Raw genomic sequence first — 22,312 nt, forward strand, 5'->3', positions numbered from 1 at the left:
GGTTTGACTTGGTGGTCTTGAGGGAACAAACTCTGTCAGAATGACAGATGTTACTGCATTTTACACTTTTTATCTGCAGTAGTATCTGCAAGTTAACTCTTCCAAAGAGAGTAAATACTGGTGTTTAGTATTGCAACATGCAGTGAGCATCAGCCATGGACATTTACAAGAAAACTATCAAAGCTATAAGCTGAAGCTCTTATTGCTGGGAAGGTTTGAGGGGGAGGAGTGGTTCCAAGAAGCATTTCACATAGGGAATATTGTACAAATCGAAAGTCAGAAGGTTTATGTTTCTCTATGCTATAAATACTAGTGGACTGACTGTAAAAATAAGCATCAAACTAGTAATCAAAGATTGTATTTATATAATGCTTCAAATGTGTATTAAAAAAAATCAGGCCTCTGTCATTAGCATGACAGACTGCACATTGTTGATAAGGCTTATAGGGAATAAAGCCTGTTTGTCCTTCTCATGATACGCTCATTTACAAAGCTTCCAACTTGGGGGTCCTTGCTGCTCACTCCTTGGCTGCCTGATTGTCTGACAGCATGCATAAAACAGCATCCTCTAATCTTACAATTAACTGTGTATTTATGCTTAGCAGTGCTTAGATTCCTGTGCACGGAAGGGAACAGGTCAACCCTTCATCTGCTGTGGACAATGAGGTGTGAGAGATGCTTAAATCCTTTCTTCTCTGGGGCATTTCCCCCAGTGGCCCTAGGAACCCAAGGCGACAGTAGGAGTGGATGTCAGATGCAAGCACACCTCCAGACCCGAAAGCACTGCCTTTATACATATATTTCCCCAATTAGCAGGTGGGCAATTACCTCATGAGCTAATAATTGAAAACATTTGTAAGATATCTTCTGTTCCAGCTCTGTCCTGGACCTGAAGCCATGTGAATCAGTGGTGCAGATAGATGCAGCTGTGCAGCTTGTGTTCCCCAGTGGGAGGGACTGTATGCTCCCTACTGTCTGATGTGGGCGCTGCTGGGATCTATGCAGTGCCCTCATCCCCTCTTACACTGATGTGATATCCTGCTTCCACACACACTTCCCATTGCTGCCTGATGGCTTTGAAACAGGCCTCAGGAGGTGCATTGCTGCATACAGATTGGAGTTGTGGTTTAGGTTTTGTTGTAATGCTAGTCATGCAGAGTGTGCATGTCTGTTTGGCTTCAGCTGTTTGAGTCTGTTTAGAGAGCATTTGCCAAAGTTCTTTCACTTTAAAACAACTCTCACAAACTCATGTTCAAGGTGTGACAGTGTTGTCTGATCTGAAATTAGGCAAGTGCTGAACCCTGGGGAAGGGACACTTGCTTAAAATGTCATGGTGTTTACATGGGTGCCTGCAAATCATTGTCTTGATTAAAGACAAGGTAGGACACTAAAATTTTGTTCAGGCAATGGTGTGCATTCATACCAACAGGCTTTGTATGTCAGCTGCTTCTTGATGAGATGGAAGGTAATCAATCCCTCCTAACAGGGCTGTTTGACCAAGAGTTTGAGGACTGGCTCCTTTTTTTCCTGCTGATCTGAGCTCCAAAAGAGCTCTCTGTTGGAGAGAGGGGAAGGTGTTATCAGCAGTGAACAGCCCACCCTTGCAACATGTAGCACCTTTTCTGGCCAGGATGAAGTACTAACTAGCGGTATGAAAGAGTTCAGCATGGGCTGGGTGCTTGCAGTTCTGTGGCTGCTTTCAGCAAGTGTTGAGCAGTGAAGTCTACGTGCAGGTGCACACATGCGTTAACATAATCAATTCTGCAGGCAGATGCCAGGTACCCTTTCCTTCCCAACACTTGTTACATCTCTGTCCAGCAATGTCACCAAGGTCTTCAACACTCATGATAAGGCAGAGTGCAAATCAGAACAGAGAGTCAAAGACCTTGGTGATGCCACTTCCAAGAGCATGACATGGCTGCTGGGATTGCCACCTGCAGTAGGGTTGGCTTACTGCTTGGAGGCACTGGATTTGCAGCAGGCCTCAGTGCTGTTTTAGCAGAGAATGAAGTGTTTGCAAGAAATAAGCTTTCCTCCTTTTTTGAAAGGTGGAGACACAGCTTGCTGTTGGCTCTGAGGCACACTTTATTTCTTCCTTCTCTCTACAGGGCTCCCAAATACTTTGTGCTGCGGTGCCACGGGGTAGTAAATCAACAGGTAAAATTAAAGCCACCTTCTTTGGTTGTTGCTAACAGTTACACACATAAGCCAGTCTAGCTGGTATTTATTTAATTGCTCTTAGTTTTCAGTGAACCCAAAGGGCATGTTTCTATTTCTTGAAATCAACCCAGCTAAACAAAAATGGAGCAATGACATATTCAGAGGGAAACAAGCATCACCTAAGAAATTGCATCAGATCTCAGGTTATTATTCTACATGTGCCCTGCCTTTCCCAGTTATTTGCTGGATTAATATGGCTCGTGGTGTAGGAGAAACATCAGTGGGGTGGCATCCTCTGGTGTTGTTGCACCTTGCTGCACAGAGAGATGTTGGGACTGAAGGATTTTACAGCCTGCCTGGTCAGTGTTAATAATGTTACTTTTATTTAACAGGTGAAGGCTGATGGAGGGCATGGGCTGAAGAGCAGCCTTGGGAGAGGCTTTCTGGTGGCTTATGTCCTGCTGTGTGATCATAAAGGTGCTTAGGGAAACAGGATGTTGTACATTATCTGCTAGATGATGTTAAGATGATAGCTAACTCCCTCCTCATGTCTTCTCCCTAACAAAAATGACCCCACACCCTCAAGGTAAACATTCAGACTGATTCTTATACCTGCCTACCTCTCCCTAATTAAGCTGGCTTCCTCCCTGACTTCCCCTGGGAAGGATCGTAGCAAAAACCAACCAGGCTAGAATGAGGACTGACAAATCATATGTCCAGGTGGCCTTCACCCTAGGAAACACCTGCAGACACCAACTGTGGCATTCCTGCCATTGCGCAGTTACATGTAAATATAGGACTGGATTCTCTGATACTGTGCTCGGTATCAGGACGTGCAGGTCCTTGCCTTTCCTTTAGGCTGGGGAAAATGTTCCCCAAAACACAGCCCTGTTGTATCAGTGGAGAGATCTTGACTCATAGGGGTGGATAGGAAGATGGCTTTACCTTTGTTTCCAGGATGGGTTCACTTTTTGTTAGCCCTCAGCAGCACTCCCCAGGGCATTCTTGGCTGCTGCTGCCTCCCGGCACAAAGCACCCAGCCAGGAAGGGGAGGCCAGAACTTTGTGAGAACCAGTGTGATTTCTGCTTTGGTTGGATGCAGTCTGTTGGGATGGAGCAAGGGGAACAAGCTGCTAATACTGGGTACTTGGATTGCACAAAAGGTTTTGTAGTGTGCCATGTTGATCAGACAGTTAGGAGATTCAGGTGCACCTGGCAATTTCCCCACATTTACCTCATTTTTTTCTTCAAATCACTGGTTTGCTGAACAGGCACAGACTTGCATGTCCTTAGATTTATTTTTTTTGCAGGTGAATAGAATTTGTACAGGCAACTGCAGGTCTTCTGGAAAACACTTCCAAAACATTCAAAGGAAGGGCTCTTTAAATCCCTTACTACAGGGGGTGGATAGAGTGTCTATGTGAATCCAATGGGTCCATTATTTTTTCTGTCCTGAAGTGAGACTGGGAGGCTGATAGTCAAGAGAGAGGCAAAGTCAGAGATGTCTTCTTATGGCAGCGTAGGTCCCAAGTTGTATGTTGAGCAGTTAGCTATGCAGCTTTTATTAATGAGGCAGCATGATATTTGCTGAACTGCACATGTACAGTTACCACTTTCAGTAGAGTCTACTGCTGCTTTCCTTAATGTTTTGAGGCCAAAGATGAGATTAAAGTAATAAAATGATGTTGATAGATGTTTAGGCACAAGAGTCTGCTGCAGCATTAAATCTGTTACCAGGAGAATCATACTGGATTCCCATGGGGCTGTCCATGAACTTTTAGAGGTGTCTTTGTCTGTAACAGCATTGTCATTACATGACTGCTTAGAGGTTGTGATGGGTAAACAGATAGAGCATAATAGGCATGGCTGTCTTCTGATTCTGCAGAACTGGGATTTGGTGCCTGGTTTTAGTCTGAACTTGCCTTCTGCTGAGATGCTTTTGAAGTGAGAGGTTTAGAATTATACCATCCTGGTTTCTAGGTAGGTGTGTACGGATGTGAGAGGGAAAGGCTGAAATCACTTTGAAAATGGAATTGAAAAAAAAAAAAACAGGTGGTGGTATGATAAACCTGGCCTTGATGTAGTGTCTGTACTGTACTAGGTGACAGGATTTTGAGAAAAACATTTCTGAGAATCCTGTCACAGAAAACTGTATGATACCTGTTAAAAACATACAAGGATAATCACAAGCATGTCAGCATTTGTCTGTGCTGGTGAAGGGCTGCACTGGCAATTTCTTACTTTGAGACCAGCTAACCTGATGGTACCAGCTAGTGGTTTGCATGCAGGGAAACCAGCAGTGCCCATATCTACAATTAGCAGCATAGCTATTCCAACAGATGCCATATCACTGTATCTTAAAGGCACTGTCTTTATCTTGCTGTTAACTTCTCTAGATAAAGACACAATGATAAAAAAAAAAAAAAAACAAAAAACAAACAAGAATTAATTGTTTACTGTGCTTGTCACAGTGCAAGTAATATTGTCATGTGCTGCAGAAGCAGGACAGTATTAAAAAGTTCTGGGTGCTTTTAGTGTCCTAAAACTCTTCAGCCTGGTTTGTCAACACTGACTTTTATTTTGAACCAGTGAATAAAATGGAGAGTTAAGTAAACAATTACCTTTCACACTCTCCTATTATCTCCCTCTTTTTGTATGCAACCTTATGAGTACAGCTTACCAATACTAGCGTTAAATGGCCAAAAGCTTATGCTCAATGTTAACTTCAATTTGCATTTATTTTCTATGTTTTCTACTCTGATACAATCTCTGGAGTTGTTCTCAGTGAGTTCTAATCTCAGAATCTCAATAATTGCCTGATTTGTGGAAGATTGCATTTGGTTTACTTAAATTACTGTCTGAGGTTGGTTGAGAAAGCAGAATAGAGACTTTTCACATTGAGCTTGGTGTTAGTAGTCCCCTAGGAAATCTGTACCACTGTTATGTGGTGAAAAGTTCAGCCTTCTTGGGGGATTTCCATGAGGCTGAGCTCTTATGATAATGGTGATTATGAAATTGACACGGTTGGAAAAATCCCTGTCCACTTCTGTGTCCGAGTTGGTACTGAGGCCAAAGCGCCTAATTTGTATCTGACCACCCATATCTCTCAAGTTAATAATCAGCTTTGGAGCCTTCTCTAGTAATAATACATTTCATCTTCAGTGTGCATTATGAACACTTATTACCTCATTTTTACAGCATTCCTGTGAGCTAAATAAATAAACAGCTTCCAAGGAACTGGAGCCCTCATTCTGAAATATAGTAGGCTGTGGCAGTTTTCAGTGTAGTCAGGATGCAATAAAAGGTGATGGCTTCAAAATACTGTTGTTGAATCAAAGTTAATTTTTACTCCGGCAAAAGGATAGAGCACTGCTTGACTAAATTTTTTTTAAATCCATGGAAGTTAAATTTTTGTAGGCAGCCTTTTTTCATGGGAAGCAGATACTGTTCTATTTAAATATTTTTGGTCATAAAATCAGTGAGTGTTAATGCCAGTATCCTGGCTGAAATCAAACAACATATTCTACCACCTGTTGATAAATTTCTTTGCAGCTTCAAGAACATTGCAGTTTGTTCACTTCCAACCTGAAGGGTTTTTTTGGTGCTGTTGTGTTTTATCAAGTAGTGATTGTGTCTTGAGATGCATTTTTAGTTCTGTTTACAGGTTTGCTTGTATCATACTTTGCATATGTTTTGCTTCCAAAATTCCAGAAAAATCATTTGAAATCAAATGCATAAGCTGCAGAATAAAAAAAAAATGCATATTTTTATGTATTTACTTCAGTGTAAATTAACTGAGTTTGTGAAAACTACACATTGCTTATGCCTGTGTAGCATGAAATCCTCAGCTGATGAAAAATTGGTCTAGATCTGAATATTTAGTGGAATGTAGCTCATCCATTAGCTGAAGATCTTGCCCTAGCTTTTTTTGTGCTGACCTGGCAGCACTAAGCTATATATGGAGGAGAATCAGGGTGATCTGAGACACATCTTCTGTAAACAGCCAAAGCTTTCTTCCCTTTCTAATTTATTTTTAGTTTTAAGGATGATGCAATAAAAGATCCTTTTACAGAGTTTTAAATGAAAACTTTCCTATGTGTTTTTGTGGTTGGTTTGCTCCCCCCACCCCCGAACCTTTCTGTTCTTCTAAACATATTTTTTTTTAGAGGTAAGTACTACCTGAATTAGTCCTTAGCTGCATTTTTGGTTGACACTGGCAGAAGGTTTGCCTGACTACAGCCATCCAGAACTTGAGCATAAACTATTACATTTCAGGGGGTCCTTTCCTTGTAGTCTTCCATCTAGTTTAGCAAGTGAAGCTGAAATGCAAATGGACCATATCTGAGAGTGACTGAGCATACATATATTCAAGAAAGGGATTTGCTGACGGGACAGAGACAGCTTACTGCAAAGATAACAATATCTCAAGTCTGAGTGCTTGTTCTGACTTGTGCCAACTGGCTGCTGTGGAGAGCAGCAGCTGCTATCTACCTGTTGTGGTTTAACCCCAGCCAGCAACTCAGCACCATGCAGCCACTCACTCATTCCTCCCCCCCTCCCAGTGGGATAGGGAGGAGAATCAAAAAAAAAGTAAAACTTGTGGATTGAGATAAGAACAGTTTAACTAAAATAAAATAATAACAATAGAAAATAATAATAGTAATGGAAATGAACATAACAAAAAGAGAAATAAAACATAAGACAAGTGATGCACAGTGCAATTGCTCACCACCTACTGACCAACAACTGAGCAGTGATCTACCCACCTTGGCCCACTCCCCCCAGTTTCTATACAGAGTAAGATGTTCTATTGTATGAAATATCCCCTTGGCTAGTTTGGGTCAGCTGTCCTGGCTGTGCTCACTCCCAGCTTCCTGTACACTCTGCTTGCTGGCAGAGCATGGGAAACTGAGAAATCCTTAATTTAGGATAAGTGCTACTTAGCAACAGCTAAACCATTAGTGTGTTAAGAATATTACTCTCACTCTAAATCCAGAATGCAGCGCTGTATCAGCTACTAGGAAGAAAATTAACTCTATCCCAGCTGAATTCAGGACATTACCCAACAAAATCCTATTTCAGAACAGTAGAAAAAAAGTTGTTTGCCACTTGAGGCAAGATGTGGGCATGAAAATGCATTGTCCCAACAAGTTTCCTCATAGAAAAGGCACAGCTTTATGATGGCATGGTCAGTAGCCATCAGATATCCCTCCTCACCCATGTTATTACACTGCTCTGTTCACATACTTGCTCACTGCCCAGCAGAGGGGAAAAGCGTGCTGTAAAGCTGGAGAACAGAAATCAAGACAATGGAGTAGCCCTTTAAGACCACAAGTGTCTTCATTTATCTGGTCCCTTTCCTTCCTTTTCATGTTATCTCTCACTTCTACCTGAAGAAAGTGCAAAGAATTTTACCAGTGCATCCATATAAATAATGCAGAAGACCTCTCCAGCAGTACACACTCAACTTTCTTCAGGTTAACTGCACTGCTTTGGGACTCAGGTACACAGGACCAGGTTCCCAAAGCAACAGGCACTGCTCTTTTCTTTGTCTAATAGTAATGTTCCTGTCCCCTGTGTAAAACACAGTGGATACTGATACTGGTGCGAGTACTCCAAGGTGTATTTTCAGCCAGTAAGTTATGTCAATATTGAAGGGAAGGAATTGTTAGTGTATTGACAGTCCAGAAGAATCCCAACCTGAACGATGAGCCAAGGCAGGGTCTGTTGGGAGCATCTCAACGTGACAGCAGTATAGTGTTGCACTCAGGATACAAGAGACATGATCTCTAGTTAAGACTTTATGTGCATTTGAGAATCCATATCTACCAAGCATCTGCTTTTCAGTCTTTCTCAAAGATTGAGAAAGTTCTTTTAAGTATTTTGAAGTGCTGTTGCTCAACAGTCAGATCTATACTAGTGAAGGGGCTGAATGGTTGCAAAGGTTGCCCTAAACTAGACAGAGAAAACATAATCTCTTGGGTTTTTTCCCCCTTCCTTTGGACTTGAGTCTCAAAAGCAAAATCAAACTAGTATCTATAAGGATAACTTTCCAGTAACCAACTAAATTGCAACATAGGGAACAATCATGGGAGATTGAGTTAATTTAGATGTAGATATGTTTTCTGCATAAGTAGGCTGTTTCTGCTTAAACTAATTTGACTGTAATGATTGGCTTTTCATAGTTAATCTTTAGCATTTTTTGCTATCTCTTGGATTGGTTTGACCCTTTGTTCTGGAGGTAGCTTCTGCTGTTGTGTGCTAGATGAGGAGCATTAGGACTTGGCATTAAATCCAGAAGTGATAAGTCTTCCTGTGAACGTAAATGAGGCAAGAGACACTATGATCTGCTGACTGCAGACTTGATGTCATGTTAAACTTTGTTTAAAGTCACATGTGAGTCAGGTTCCCCAAATCTGTGACGAGTGAAAGGAAGGGAGCTGTGGTAGGGTGAGTCTTCACACCCAAGGGAGGGGTGGCTTCTTCTCTTCTCATCAACTTTTCTATGTAAGGCGAAACAAATATAAGTGCAGGACAGTGAGGGTGCTTTGATCCTGGACAGCTCTGCCTGCCATTTTGCTTGAGCTTGATTATTAGCCATGCCAGTTTCATGGGGGAAGCCTTTTGAACTGGATAGCTGGTGCTGTGATAAGTTTCAAGTAGTGTGATACTCGTGGCGTGTTTTCTGCCTGCTAATTTTGGTGTTTAGAGATGGGTTTGATATAGGTGTCTTCTCTTTGCATTTGAACCAGTAGTTTCCCAGAGGCATGCTCATGTAGCCAGCTCATGAAAACCCTTTGGTTGTTAGTAATGGTCATTTGATTAAAATGTTCAGTCCTGCTTTTTCCTGTGACTTGAATTTCCACTGAATTCAAGGTCACTTGTTCAAGTACAAGGAATTCTGGATGGGGTCCTCCTTGGTCATAGCTCATACGCTCAACTTCTGCTTAACTCCATGCTTTTTCATAGCATAATGTTATTCCTTGTATGCTCACATGAGTGTTTTCCATTGGAATAGTGGCTGGATGTGACAATGGTGTTTTGTTTCCAGTCTGTCTGAATTTTTTAGTGTATTTTACTTGTCTGAATTGATGTTTTGAAACATCTAAAATCTGTGTGTTATCTAGGGCATAATGTTCCTAGTGCAGTCAAAATCCAATCTTAACAGCAAATCCTTACTTTCTGCATCTTTAGAAGGACTTCCCTTTTTCTGAGCTGGATTTGACCTTTAGAAACCTTCTCCATAGCCTTTACCAATCTAAATGTGTTCTGTATACTGCTCCTAAAAATGGTTTTGTTGCAATAAAGTACTGTATCTGGTTCGATCTGAGGTCTGTCATCTCTGTGGCTGACAAGCCAATTCAAAAGCTGAGAAATTTGAAGTTTGTCCTTATTTTGTGAAAAATAGCAGGATTTTCAGCCAGTTATAACTGCCATGCATTTTGGAGCTCTGGTCAAGATTTGCTGCTTAAAGCAACACAGTGAAGATACTTAGGATGTTTTCTTTAAGCCTGCTTCTTTTTTTGCACTGTTAGAAGCCTGAATAATTTTTTAAATATTTTTTCATTGGCAAGCTATATTTCACAGTTGTCTGTGCTGATAACAGAATTTGGCTTGCAGAAGACGACGACACGGGAATATCTCTTCTGTGGTGTTACACAGGACGTAGCGAGGTGGTTGGGTACGTCCCTTCATAGACAGAAGCTCTTCAGGCTGAATTTGCTGGCAGGACTACTGGTGACCAGCCTGTGACTTTCGCTTCTGCACCTTGTGTCACACAGGAGGGGGGCCTGATGGCATTTGGGACTTAAAGTACTACCCAAAGAGAGATACGAGTTTTGTATTTGCTGCTGACTTTCCATGTAGGTTGGAGGTGGCATCTCAGCTGGCTTAAACAGGCTCTGCATCCTTGAAGCCAACATACCCCTTGTGAAGGTGAACTGTAAGGACTGCTCTCTTGTGTGTGTAGCAGTACATGGTGTCAGCTTTCTGCCAGAGTGATTGTGCTGGCCATTATTTTGAAAGTTCTTCTAAGCAAAAATGGTGACTTGTGAAGGAATGGAGATTGTCCTAGTGTCTGTAGTCCCCAGATGAGAGGGAAGGCCTGGGCATGTTGCATGTTTCCCTTTCTCCCAGGAGAGATGGTAGCGGCTGGAGACAGATGTCAGACTGTCTCCTCTCTACTTGCCTCACCATTTGGCAGGGCAAATATATTAAGATTATGGGCTCTGGTTAAGTGGGTGCTCACTTGAGCATTATCTAATGTCTGCAGAGGCAGCACTGTTACATGTCTGACGGACACAGGGCTGAGAGCTGCAGCCTACTATAAAAACTTGTAAATATAAATCTATAAATCAATGATGGGTGTTGAGTGTAAAAATCAATTGAGGTGTTGAAGTGCACCCATCAGGTACTCCTGAGGAATATTTCCCAGATACTGCATTGAAAAATGAACACAAAATTCCAGTAAATGAGGTAGTTCTGTGGCAGCACTGGGTTTGCCTGCCCTGGTCCTCTCACCGTGTGAGTTTGCTGAAAGCGAAGGCAGGTTTCTAGCCAGAGTCCTTGTAGTGGTCACATGCTCTACCAGTAAATGCTTCCAGCTGCTGGAGCTCCAGCTCTTGGTCTCAGCTTCAGCCCCTTCGTGTGCTTGTGTCTTGCAAAAACTCCTGTCGCTGGGAGCATGACTAGTGGAAAGCTGTGCCCTGGGTGAAGGAGGCCTCTGTGACTGGGGAGCCGCACGGCCTTGGTTGTGCCTGAGTGCTGTGGAGTGGCGTTACACAGGCTTGACAGCCAGCTGTGCAATCAGGCTGGTGTGGGTGCCTGAGTTACTGCCCTCCCATGAGAGTGCTATGGAGGTGCTGCTCACTCACCTCCCTTGCTATAAAAGTGCGGGTTTAGCTGGGTGGGGAACTGGGAGCTGTGAATCTGAGCGTTTTGTGCAGGAAAAGGAAAATGCCTTATTTGCTCACTTGCCACTCCTCCTTGCTTTGCTCCTGTTCACTGGTGAAGACAGGTGCCTCTGACTGTATTTTGCTGGGAACTCACTTGTCTCCTTTGGGCACTCGTGGAAACCTGCTGACTCTAAAGGACAAAGCTAAAGTTTCTCATGCCCTGTCCTGTCTCACTATTTTGTCTTGCTGTGATGCCTTAATGCTGCTGTTATGAAAATGATTGGGTTGCCCTCTGAGCAAGTCTCTGATGAGAAATAAAGGGTCATAATTTAACACCAGCTTCTCTTTTGCCTCGATGCTTGGCTGTGATGGTAAATCTTCCAACTGCAATGGATATACAGAAAGGAACATAATTGTTTTCTGCCTTGCACATTCTATCAGTACGGAGTGAAATCCCATGAAGACAGTAATGTTTATAGATGGAACATGCTGCCCTGCTTTCCTCTTCACTTCTGAATTAACTTATGGCATGAATCCCTTTTTCCCCCTTCCTTCACCCAGTTCCTTGTAGGGGCTTGGGACATGTAAAGCTGGGAAGTAAACAGTAGCTCTGATTGTCGCATTGCTTTCACTGAGCTTGTTAGTTCTAAACTGGCTGACAGTCTGGTTTATTGTAGATTATGGGCACAAACCCTTTGGGCAGAAAACCCACAAATTGAAGTCAGACCTGGTGAGCTTTGTATTCTACGGTGGATTGAGATATGTTGAAATACCACTTGTGTGCCTTTTATTTTTAGAAGGCAGTGTTCAGGATATGAAAACTGTAGCCACAATTTCCGTGGGGTTTTGTTTTTCTACCCTATTGTTTAATTTTAAAAGACACTGTACCATTAAGTTTCTGGAGGAAGGTATGAGCCCTCTGTGATTCCAAGTGAAGCAAGAAAGAATGGGAGAGAAGTTTGAGGAGAATCATCTTGCTCTAACCTGTCCCTGCAGGCTTCTTTTTGTCCCACTTGTCTGTGGATCTTCCCACTATTGCTGGAAATGGTCACTGCTTACTGTGGGACCTGTCATGATCATACTTGTAGTAAGATCACCAAATTAAAACTGGTTCCAGGCTGTGGTTTCTCTTGCTCTTTCCTGCATTGAGCCACCTTGTGAGCTTGTGAAAGTAACTGGAGATGTGTTTGTAGAACACACTACAAACCTCTGGCTGTGGAGAACATATGGATGATGGACACTTTCTTCATCACACAATCAGTGCTTCCGTTTTCATTTGCATGGAATGGAGACCCCACTTAGCACTACCTTGCTATTTTTTATATATTTTTTTGCTCCGTGATTTAACCCATAATGTAACAAGTGTGGAGGTTCTGTTTCTCTTTGCTAATTTATGTGGATGTCTTGAGTTCCATGAGTAGTTTTGTTGTTGTGTTGTGGTTTTTTTGTTGTTGTTTTTTTGTTTGTTTGTTTTGGGGTTTTTTGTTTGTTTATGGGTTTTTTTCTTTTCCTATTGTCACAATGATTTGATTATCAAGGAAGAAATGACCAGCCTAGCTCTATGCTCAGGCATGAAGGTGCTGGAAAAGGTTGAGCTGTCAGGAAAATGTAAATCTTAAAAAGATTTCTGGTTTCCATGTCCAGAATTCAGCCCCCAAGGCTGGTTTGAACTGTCTGAAAATGAAGGACAGCTGTGCCTTTCATGAAGTCAATATCTGTGAAATGCCACGTGCGATTGTCTAATCCTGACCTGTGACTTCAGAGAGGAAGGGTGGTTTTGTGGTTAAAGCACAAGACCTCCTGCTCTGGGAGCTCTCAGTTCTGCTGGAGGCTTCCTTATGTGACCATAGGGGGAACCATTTTCCCTGCCTCACATGGGAAATGGATATCTCCTGCTTGTTTCATGTGGATGGGGACTGTCTCCTGCTTGGTTGCCATACAGTGCCCAAGCTGGAGCTAGGCAGAATGAAGTAATTTCTGTCCCCCTGGGCCTGCTGGCAGTGGAGTTTATTTGCATGGTTTATAAGCAAAGCCTCTGTCTACGTTCACTACTGTTCTGCTTTTGCTCCCTTGGGGTTAGGACTGAAACTATAGAAGTAGTCTATCATGAGGACAAGCTACCTCAGTATTTCTTCTGCAGACATTCATCCCACCAGTAAAGTAGCAAGATGGTTCACATCAGATTTGCCTGTCTGTCCCAGTTTCAGCTGGAATATATCTAATTTTTCTTCTTAGTAGCTACAGTAGTGCTGTGTTTTGGATTCAGTATGGGATTTGGTGTGAGAAGAATGTTGATAATAAGCCAGTGTTTTTAGTTGTTGCTAAGGAATCAAAGACTTTGCAACTTCCCATGTCCTGCTACTGTGCAGGTACACAGGAAGCTGGGAGGGAGCAACAGACCCAAATTGTCCTGTGAAATATTCTATATCATATAATGTCATGCTCAGTACACAGATGAGGGTTGGCCAGGAAGCATGCTTTTGCTTCCAGGATTGTGGTTTCAGGATCTTCTCTGAGATCACTAGTTGGGAGCGGGATGGGCATTGGTTAACAGGTGGTGAGTAATTGCATTGGGCATTACTTGTTTGTGTTTTCTATTATCACTATTTATTTTATTTTATTTCAATTATTAAATTGTTTTTATCTTAACCTATGAGCCTCCTTGCCTTTGCGCCTCCAATTCTCTGCTCCAACCCCCCGGATGGGGGAGGGTGAGCAAGTGTCTGTGTGGTGTTTAACTGCTGGCTGGGTTTAAGCCACAACACTGTCTTTGAGCGTGGTTGCTCAGTCTGGCCTCAAGTTCATCTCCATGTTTGTGCCTGGGGCTTGTCTTGGTTTCTGGGACCTGGGGTTTCAACCAGGAACCTACACTGGGTGGTGGTGGTGAGGGGAACCTGTGGGACTGTGACTCCTCTGGTTTTCTGTTGAAGATGAAGGAGAGAGGAAAGGCAAGGCTGCACATCCACATCAGTGAAAGTACATGGAGAGACCTCTCCCTGGTGTGCTGTCCAGATGCTGCAGCTGCATTATTCTGTGCCGGCCAACTTGCAATAGCTGACCATACCCATGCTCTTGGGGGAGTCTAAAGTGTGAGGGAAGATGCATGAGTTAAATCATGTTTGAGCTGACAGTTTCCCTCACGCTTTTTGAGTAACTTGATAGTATGTCTGAGCTTTTATGTTAGGAAAATATTGCAGTAGTAGGCCTCTGGTTGTAAAATGTGGTGTTTTACTCCAGACGTTTGCATTACTAGGTAAGCTTGGTATTAGCTTTCAGAAGACTTGCCTGTTTCTTTTGTTTTCTATTTTTGGAGGAGTTCTTTTAACTAATGCTCTTGTATTTCCTTAGGCCCTAGAGGGCAAGCAGTCTTGGAGGAGAATAACTGTTTTCAGGAGGAAACCTCTATTAACTCTTGTCTTCTTGAAGTATCTAGGGCAGGAATTTAAACTGATTGCAGTGTTCAGTGCTTTTCTGTGGTTTCATGTGCAAGTCATTATGCATGCCTCCATGATTGAGGGGGGTTGCGTAAGACGCTGAGCCACAAGTGCTGGAAGTAGGACCAGGTGGGGTTGGGGAGAAAATGCATAGTAAGTAAGACTGGCTGTTTGCTTAGGGTGCTGCAGTGAGACCATGAACACATGGGATTCAGTCCCTTGGTCTCCTACAGCTTCCATGTGTGGTCTTGGGCAGACAAGGGTTATGACCAGTGAGCACAGGTTCATGACCAGCCGGCTGGAAGCCAAGCATTGTCCCACAAGCAGTTTCGGTAACTTTATGTTCTGTTCCATTTGTGTTTTCTTCCAAATGATGATGAAAATTCCTTCAAACATTGTAGGAGTTATCTTGGAAGGCAGCTTCTATTTTCAGCAAATTCTAATGCTGAGCAAGTCTGAAAATGCTCAGCATGACAAAAAGACAGGGCAGAAATGTCCTGTTAGTGCTGGGCTAGTTAATTACAGCTGTGGAAGACAGCAGGCTCTTTGTTACTCCCTGTCATGATTACAGACAGGCCAGCAAGAATCCCAATATAGTTCATTTGCTTTCCTGCAATTACATATAGAGATATCCCCAACCAAGAAAATCCTGCTTCCATGTGGCAAAAAAACCCGAAACCGAACCCACAAACAAAAAAGCCTAGGTAAACCCAAAAGCAAAACAGCAATGAGGAAACAGAAAACTAGGGGAATTTATTGTTTGGTTATGTTTTTTTCTAAAAGGTGTGTGGCCCTTTAAGAAGAGCTTGAAAAATACTTTAAATGTGGACAGATTCAATGAAAAAGCTTGCAAACATCTGATCTCTGCATGCCAGTGTGCCTTCAGCCAGCTACCCTTTTGTCAATCTGAGTTTCCGAACTGTTGATGATCTCACCAAAAAATAAACAAGCTGCAGAAGTGTTTAGGGAGTTCAGCCCATTTAGGAAATAACCAAGGAATCAGGGTGGGGGGAATTTTTCCTGAAGTTGTGGTGAAGCAGGGTGCTTTAGCCTCTGCTGGAAAGAAAAGGACATTTTTGTTACTGGAGGAGCCAGTACTTTTCCCAGCTTTTCCACAGGCTGGGAGAGAGGATGATGGTTCATTTTTGTGATGGGGTGCAGTGGGACATCCGCATGGCATGGTCAAAACTGGTCTATTGCTGAGTGGCCCTGCTGGAGGGGAGAGAGGAGGGTGAGGGAGAAACTTTTGTCCCAAAGTAACCTCTGCATCGCCTCATCAGAGGGGGGTGATTTACTTTTTCGAGTGGAACAAAAAGGCAACTGGGAATTTGTAACTGGATATGTAGATGAAGGAGCAATGACCGTCAGTAACCCCTGCGTGCTTCGTGCGGCCAGAGCTGAGCGTGTGGCTTCCTCCGCTCGCTGGCTGCTCGGCCAGGCTCGGGCCCTGGGAAACAGAAGTGGCTCCCGGGCCACCAGCCTCCCTGTTACCACCCGCGGCACCCTGAGTGCCCAGCGTGCTTTTTCCTGAGGGTCGGCCTTTTTTGAGGGTATCGCCCACTAAGCTAAGCAAAAAAAAAAAAATGAAAGAGGGAAGTAAAAATGTTCTGTTACAGCTGTTCCCTATAGGAGGGGGAAGATACAAACTCTTGGGGCTCCCTTGCTTTACTTTCCCTTTAGAGCTTGTTGTTTTACACTGTTTGCCGTGGGCTGCAGTATCCTCTTCCTAGAGTAGAAAAAGCAGTCTGACACCTCACTGGTTGGCTTGGCTTAGCCTGGAAATCCTCATCCCAGTAAATCACATGAGATTTGCTCTCTTAGCTCTTCCTGGTATAGCTGCTTTTCTCCTAGTTGCTTTTTAAGCATAGTAAAGATAGAATTGTCGTCTCTCTCTTAAAACAAACAAACAAACAAACCAACCAACCAAAACCAAACCAAAACAACACCCCCCCCCCAAAAAAAAAACCAAACAAACAAACAAACAAAACCCAAAACAAAACATCAAACAAAAAAGCAACCAAAAAAAGTCCCACCAAAACAACCCAAAACAGTGTGAGGGTCAGTTGCTTAAGCTCCAGGTTTGTGAATTTTAATGGTGTGCATGGATCATAATTTCCAGATGGTTCCCCTCTGCTGTGACAGCCATACAAATTTGTTTTAAAGCCAAGCATTGAAACACCAATACCTTCAGAAGATGAAGCTTTTGGGAAAGAAAATGGAGTTAAAAAGCATTTGCAGAAATTTTGTTGAGTGGCTAAGTTTGCTTCCTAGATATGTGTGTGGTACTGTATCATATTTGTGTGCCTGCATATGTCAAACTTTGAAATACATGGTAGAGCACATTACAATTAACATAATTAAATACAGGCTAATAAATCCCTCAGTGGTCCAGGCACCAGCTCAGTCCCATGTTCAGTAACAACACAGGGATTAAGTGAAGCTGAATCTTTGTGCAAGGCTAATGCTAGCATAGGTTTCACCCCAGATCAGGGGAGCAGCTTTCTGTGCCTTGCTTCTTCTGTGTATGCATGTGCAAGTTGAGCTGAAGTAATGATGCTAGAGGGAGTTGTTTTTAAAGGTTCTTTATTTTTTTTGAGATCAAGACATCATGGATTGACATCTCTGAAAGCTGTCAAGTTTTCAGAGCACTTAGCCAGCAACTCCTCTTTTCCCTTTGTGCTATGGTTTCTGTAATTCCCTCTCCCCCACTTGTCAGCTTGGCTTTTCCTGTTCAGAGCTCTCACAGTAGTTTCCTTTTGGCTTTGCCCTGACCATAACATTGTCTTTTGTCCTTTTCCAGACTTGAAACTTCGGGATTTCCTGGTTGACAATGAGACTTTCTCAGACTTCCTCCATCATAATGTGTCCATGCCATCATCTGCAGCAAAGGAGCTACTGGATGCAGAGGTCAACCTCCAGCAGGTAAAGAGCACTTTCAACCACTACTAACATAATACATGTCTGTTATTTGTTTAACCATAGCGCAGAGATCCACATTGCAGGACCCCTCTGTGCTAGGTGTTGTACAAACACAGAGGAAAATATAATCCCTGCTTCCTTCTTCTCCCTTGCCCTCAATTTGCTGTTTTATTTGGTTGTGAACTGTAAAAGGATGCTGAGACCCATGTGCAAATCTTTTGATCTGCATAAGAAAATAGCCTTGTACCCTTCAGGCTAAATTGAATTTCTTCTTTCCTGCTTTTTTTTTTTTTTTTTTTTTTTTACCCAAGTAAAACATTAATTAGATTGCTACTGGTGTTCGATGTGTTTTACTTTGATTAGAAATAAAAATGGGGTGGTTGTTTGGTCACTCAGCATGGACTGGAGCAGGGTTTCTTTGTGTTGCTCTGCTTTAGATTCTTGTGCAGCAGGAGGAGGCATGCATCTCGGTTTGTGGCCAACTCTTCAAGACAAGCCAGTGAACTTGTATATTGTATAGTACAAGAGAGTCCTGATTTCAGATGAAACTCCTCAGTGCTCCCATGATTGCCTTCATAAACATAAGCAGCGGTGACAGTGGGATGGAGCACCTGTCTTGGGATGGCTGTTTGCCATAATCAAGCTCAGAACATGCTTTTTGCTAGGCTGGATGAATTAGTCCACCAGCATCCTTTCCAATGCAGAAGTCAGAACTGGTTACTTCAGACTTCAAAGGAAGACCTGTGGTTCTCTTAAGGCAGTGCAAAAGGTGATGTGCAGAAGGAGGAGGAAATCCATCCTGCTTCCCAGCTCCAGATCAGATCTTTTCTTTGAAGTGGAGTTGATTAATAGTCCTTTCAGACTTTGTTTTCATGTAGTTACAGATGCTGTCCCCCTTCGCACACATTGTCTTGTTCTTCAGTGAATTCTATCAAGCCATCTGTTTTAGTGCAGTTTGATAATTAATCCTACAAGTTAAGGATATGTTCTACTAAAAAAAGTAAAGCATAAAAAAAAAATCTTACCCATTTTAGGCTGCAAGTTTTGTTTCATGTGAAACTAATTTGCCTGAAATTCATGCTAGATTAAAACAGAATCATGGTACGGATGGTTCTGCAAAGATAACCAGGCTTCAGCAACTACATAGCCATTCTCCCTAAGGTGATGGAAAGGCAGAAAGATACTCAGGCAAAAAAGCTAGCTCTGACCTTATGTGGTATGACTGCCATATTTATTATATTGGTTGTGGAAGAAGAAAAGCTTAGCTTTTATTTAGATAACGTATCTGAGGGGATGGTAAAGGGGTAATCAGTTGGCTAGTTCTTGCTTGAATGCTTTAAGCTTTGTTCTTGTTTGTGGAATTCTTGTGCTCATTCTGCCAGGAAACTGGGAGTTGTTTAGATTTCACAGTGGTTTGTGCTCTGGGATGGCAGGAAGAGCTAATCTAAGCAACAGGGCAGTAAGCTTCAGAGGAGGGCAGTGGCCCACCAAATCTTTCTTTGAGCACTCCTCTAATACAGATGATAACTGAGAGGCAGAGCTCTCTCTTCCTGCAGTATGACTTTATCTGACTCACAAAATGGACCCCTTTGATTTTGCTGGAGGTCTGGGGTGGAGATCTGACCTCACTGCTAAGCTGCACAGTGACTGCAGTATTAATAAGCAATAGTTGTTTGGTCTCTGACTGTATGAGTAGGTCACAGCTTTATTCACAAGGTCATATAGAAGGTCCTATTCAGACTATGCAAACCTCTTGCAGCAAGTACAACCGTCTAAAGTCTGTTAGTGCCCTGTGATTGTTCAGCAAACCCAGAAGTTATGATTTGCAAGCAAGGAACTGAAGTCACCAAGGAGATGTACTGTTCACTGCTGTTACTGGAGTGACAGTACTTCAGCATGACAAGCAGGGTCCTGTATCCAGCATACTGAATACAGTGCAAATACATAAAAATGGCCAAAGCCTTGTCTTGATAGGCATGTAGCATCCTGGGGCGGAGTGGCACAACCTTGTGATCCTCTGATAGTGATAGGTGTGCTCAGAGGGTGTCAGCTTTGAAAGAAGCCTGGATCAGCAGTGGGCAAGCAGCTATCTAATTAAGTCTAGTGTGCTGCCATTGTCCACGTGTGGCCAGACAGCTGTAATGTGGCTCGGGTGGTGGGAGTAGGGCCTATCCTTGTGAAAATCTGCAGGGACACAGTGAGGTCCTAGACCAGAGCTGCAGTGTGACGTGTTGAATGGCAGTGAGGAGTAAATAGTAATAGCCAAGGCATATGCTGTCTGGAACAAATCTACCTGTTTCATACAGCAGGGACAGTCCTGGGAGAGAATGGTGTGATCTGTAAGCACAAAACAGTCACTTGTGACTCCTTTCAGACATAAGCCTGGCATTTTGAGAGTCCTTAGGGGATTTAACTTGTCATTCAGGATATATTGGCCTGTTGAAGACATCATGGCTTCAGATGACTTGAAATAGTTGCAGAGAATTGGCTTGGTGAGACTGGGTGTTTTAGTTTGGGGGGGTAGGCATTGCCTTTGTTCTAGGGTCACATGCTGTTGACCTCACTGCTTGGAAAGAGCAGCTTTTATCCAAAAGAGATTAAAGTTGGAGTGAAAAAGGTAGACAGACACAGGGGATGGTGGAAGGATTGCTCGCTTTTTTGAGTGAGCACTGGGAGACACTGTTTTTTTGTATGTCCACCCAGGGAAGCTACTTTAGACTCATCCCAGGTCTCCTGAGTATCATTTCAGTGCCAATGGAATATTCCTTTTCAGCATGGCTATGATGGTGGTAGTATCGCTGCTTGCAAAAAAAAAAAAAAAAAAAAAAAAAAAACACCAAAAACAAAAACAACCAAAAAAACCCACAACAAACCAAACCAAAACACAAAAAAAAAAAAAAACAAAACAACACCAAAAAACCCCACCAAACCCCAAAACACCCAAACTTTTTCAAAAGGATGCAAGAGCTATCAGATTTATTCAGTTGAGTGTGGATCATGGAAGCATCCTATTTTTGGCATATGGTTGCAGACTAAAGTTAAAGGTTTGCACAAGTATTGCATTATAAACCTTTTCCCTCTCCTGTCAGTTCCATCAGCTTGTTTTCTGAACATAATGTGCCTTCCCCCCCCAGACTGTTGATGCCCTTTTAGTTTTGAAAGACAAGAAATTTTTCAGACTTACCAGCATGATTCAGGAACTGTTAACTCTTCTGGGACGTAGATCAATGCTATTTAGTTGTTGCTGAAAGTTGGGCAATGCACGCTGGATATTACAGAAGAATAGAAAGAATAAATGAAGTGTAAAACTGTTGTTAGCTATGCATTTACAATAAAATTGTCTAGCCCCAAAGCAAACAAAATTATTTCCAATGGAAGACTATGGATCTTCCCCGTGTTTATCATCTTTATGAAGTGTGCACCTGTTTGACATATACCTGTTTGTTGTTCAGCAAACCTAAATCCTGTAACTGACCTTACGAAAACAAACTAGGCCATGAGGTCTGAAAGGGACTGATGATAATTCAGAGGGAATTCATGCATTTCTTTCATTAATAAGGTGGTTGCTTGTACATTAGAAAACATTATTGACAACCAAACCATCTCCTTAAGTAAAATATGACTGTGAAAGAAGACTCTAGGATCTTCTCGTTTGTTGCAGCCAGTAAGATAACTTTTTTCACTGATACATTATCTGCCAAAACACTGGAAAATATTTCTTTTAGCAGTTAGTAAAGAGATACTTTAGAACTAAGGGAGGTGATCCTGATCCAGAACAACACAGAAAATGTGGCTGGCAGATATATCTAAGGAGTTTGGGACATAGGTCTTTTGCCCTTCACATACATTTGCTAAACTTGTGTTTGGTCACAAGCCTTGTTTTGTCTCTATGGCTCAGTTCCTGGAAGACTGAAGATTGGGCAATCTGTGTACCCTTGGTTGGAGGAAATGGCTGCTGTGGAGGACAGGATCACCCCTGTTCTGTGCGTGTGTGTGGAGAAGTGGAGAGACCTGCCTCCCTAGAACTTCTCCCCTATGTGCTCAGCAGGGAAATATGTTTTTCTTGGAATTGGCTTGTGCATGGGTCGGGGCTGTGCAACCTGTAGAGAAGAATGCCCTCTTACCTCTATCTGGAAATGTTACGAATTTTGTCTGTGTGATAACCAGTTTTGTTCTATGAATCTTACATGAAAGGAGACATATACTTTCTGCACTTTTCCAGGTCATTGTGTCCGGTTACAGAATGCGACTGCAAGATCTCTGCAACAGCTCATCATTGTCTGAATTTCTTACAATCCAAAATAAGACAGCGGCCATGGATTCTGAAGCCTTTCTTTGCACCTTGCCAAAGGAAAAACTCCATGCAGCTGAACAAGCCTTCCATGCTAACCTGAATCCTCTGAAGCCCCTTCAGGTGAGTCCACTGGTCCTACCTGTGAGAGGCTGTCACTGACACAGTGACATCTTCTAGGGCTTTCAGTCTAGGAGCTCATCCCAGCATTTCCAGAGTGAACTCTTCATTGTCAGTAAGAAAGAAGTAAGTTGGTCTTTATCACTGGAGCATGAACAACATCATTTCTTCCCGTCATTCTTGCCCTTCCTGTTGCAGTGTGGTATTTGCAAAGCATAAATGTGTGTGGTGCAGTTCAGTTTGTCAAGGGAAATATTTATGCTGCATAGTTACAAACAGGCTCTTCATTGTCCCTGTGTTTTGGTCAGATGTGTCTCGGCTGGAATGAGCACAGATGTTAGACCGGCCTGTGCTGAGTGCTAAAATCATCACCCGCTACGCTTAACATGGGGTCAGTGAGAGTAGATGTTTTTAGCCAGTGGCAAGCCACAACCTTTAAGCAGGCTTAATTCATACAAAGGAGAGTCAAGTTTTAAAGCCCTGTTCCAAAGATT

At 42.7% G+C, this 22,312-nt stretch overlaps 1 protein-coding gene across 4 annotated transcripts in view; it reads left to right on the plus strand.

Moving 5' to 3' along the window:
* Positions 1-22,312, plus strand: part of ABCA1 (ATP binding cassette subfamily A member 1) — a 99,002-nt gene that overhangs the window by 30,427 nt on the left and 46,263 nt on the right. For all 4 annotated transcript variants that reach the window (XM_042787638.1, XM_042787637.1, XM_042787640.1 and 1 more), the window contains 2 exons: positions 17,289-17,410; positions 21,630-21,821. In XM_042787638.1, the coding sequence (XP_042643572.1) occupies positions 17,289-17,410; positions 21,630-21,821 (314 nt within the window). The remainder of the gene's footprint in view (positions 1-17,288; positions 17,411-21,629; positions 21,822-22,312) is intronic.

This window comes from Tyto alba, unplaced genomic scaffold, assembly GCF_018691265.1.
Source record: "Tyto alba isolate M040663 unplaced genomic scaffold, T.alba_DEE_v4.0 Super-Scaffold_13, whole genome shotgun sequence".
NCBI classification, from domain to species: domain Eukaryota; kingdom Metazoa; phylum Chordata; class Aves; order Strigiformes; family Tytonidae; genus Tyto; species Tyto alba.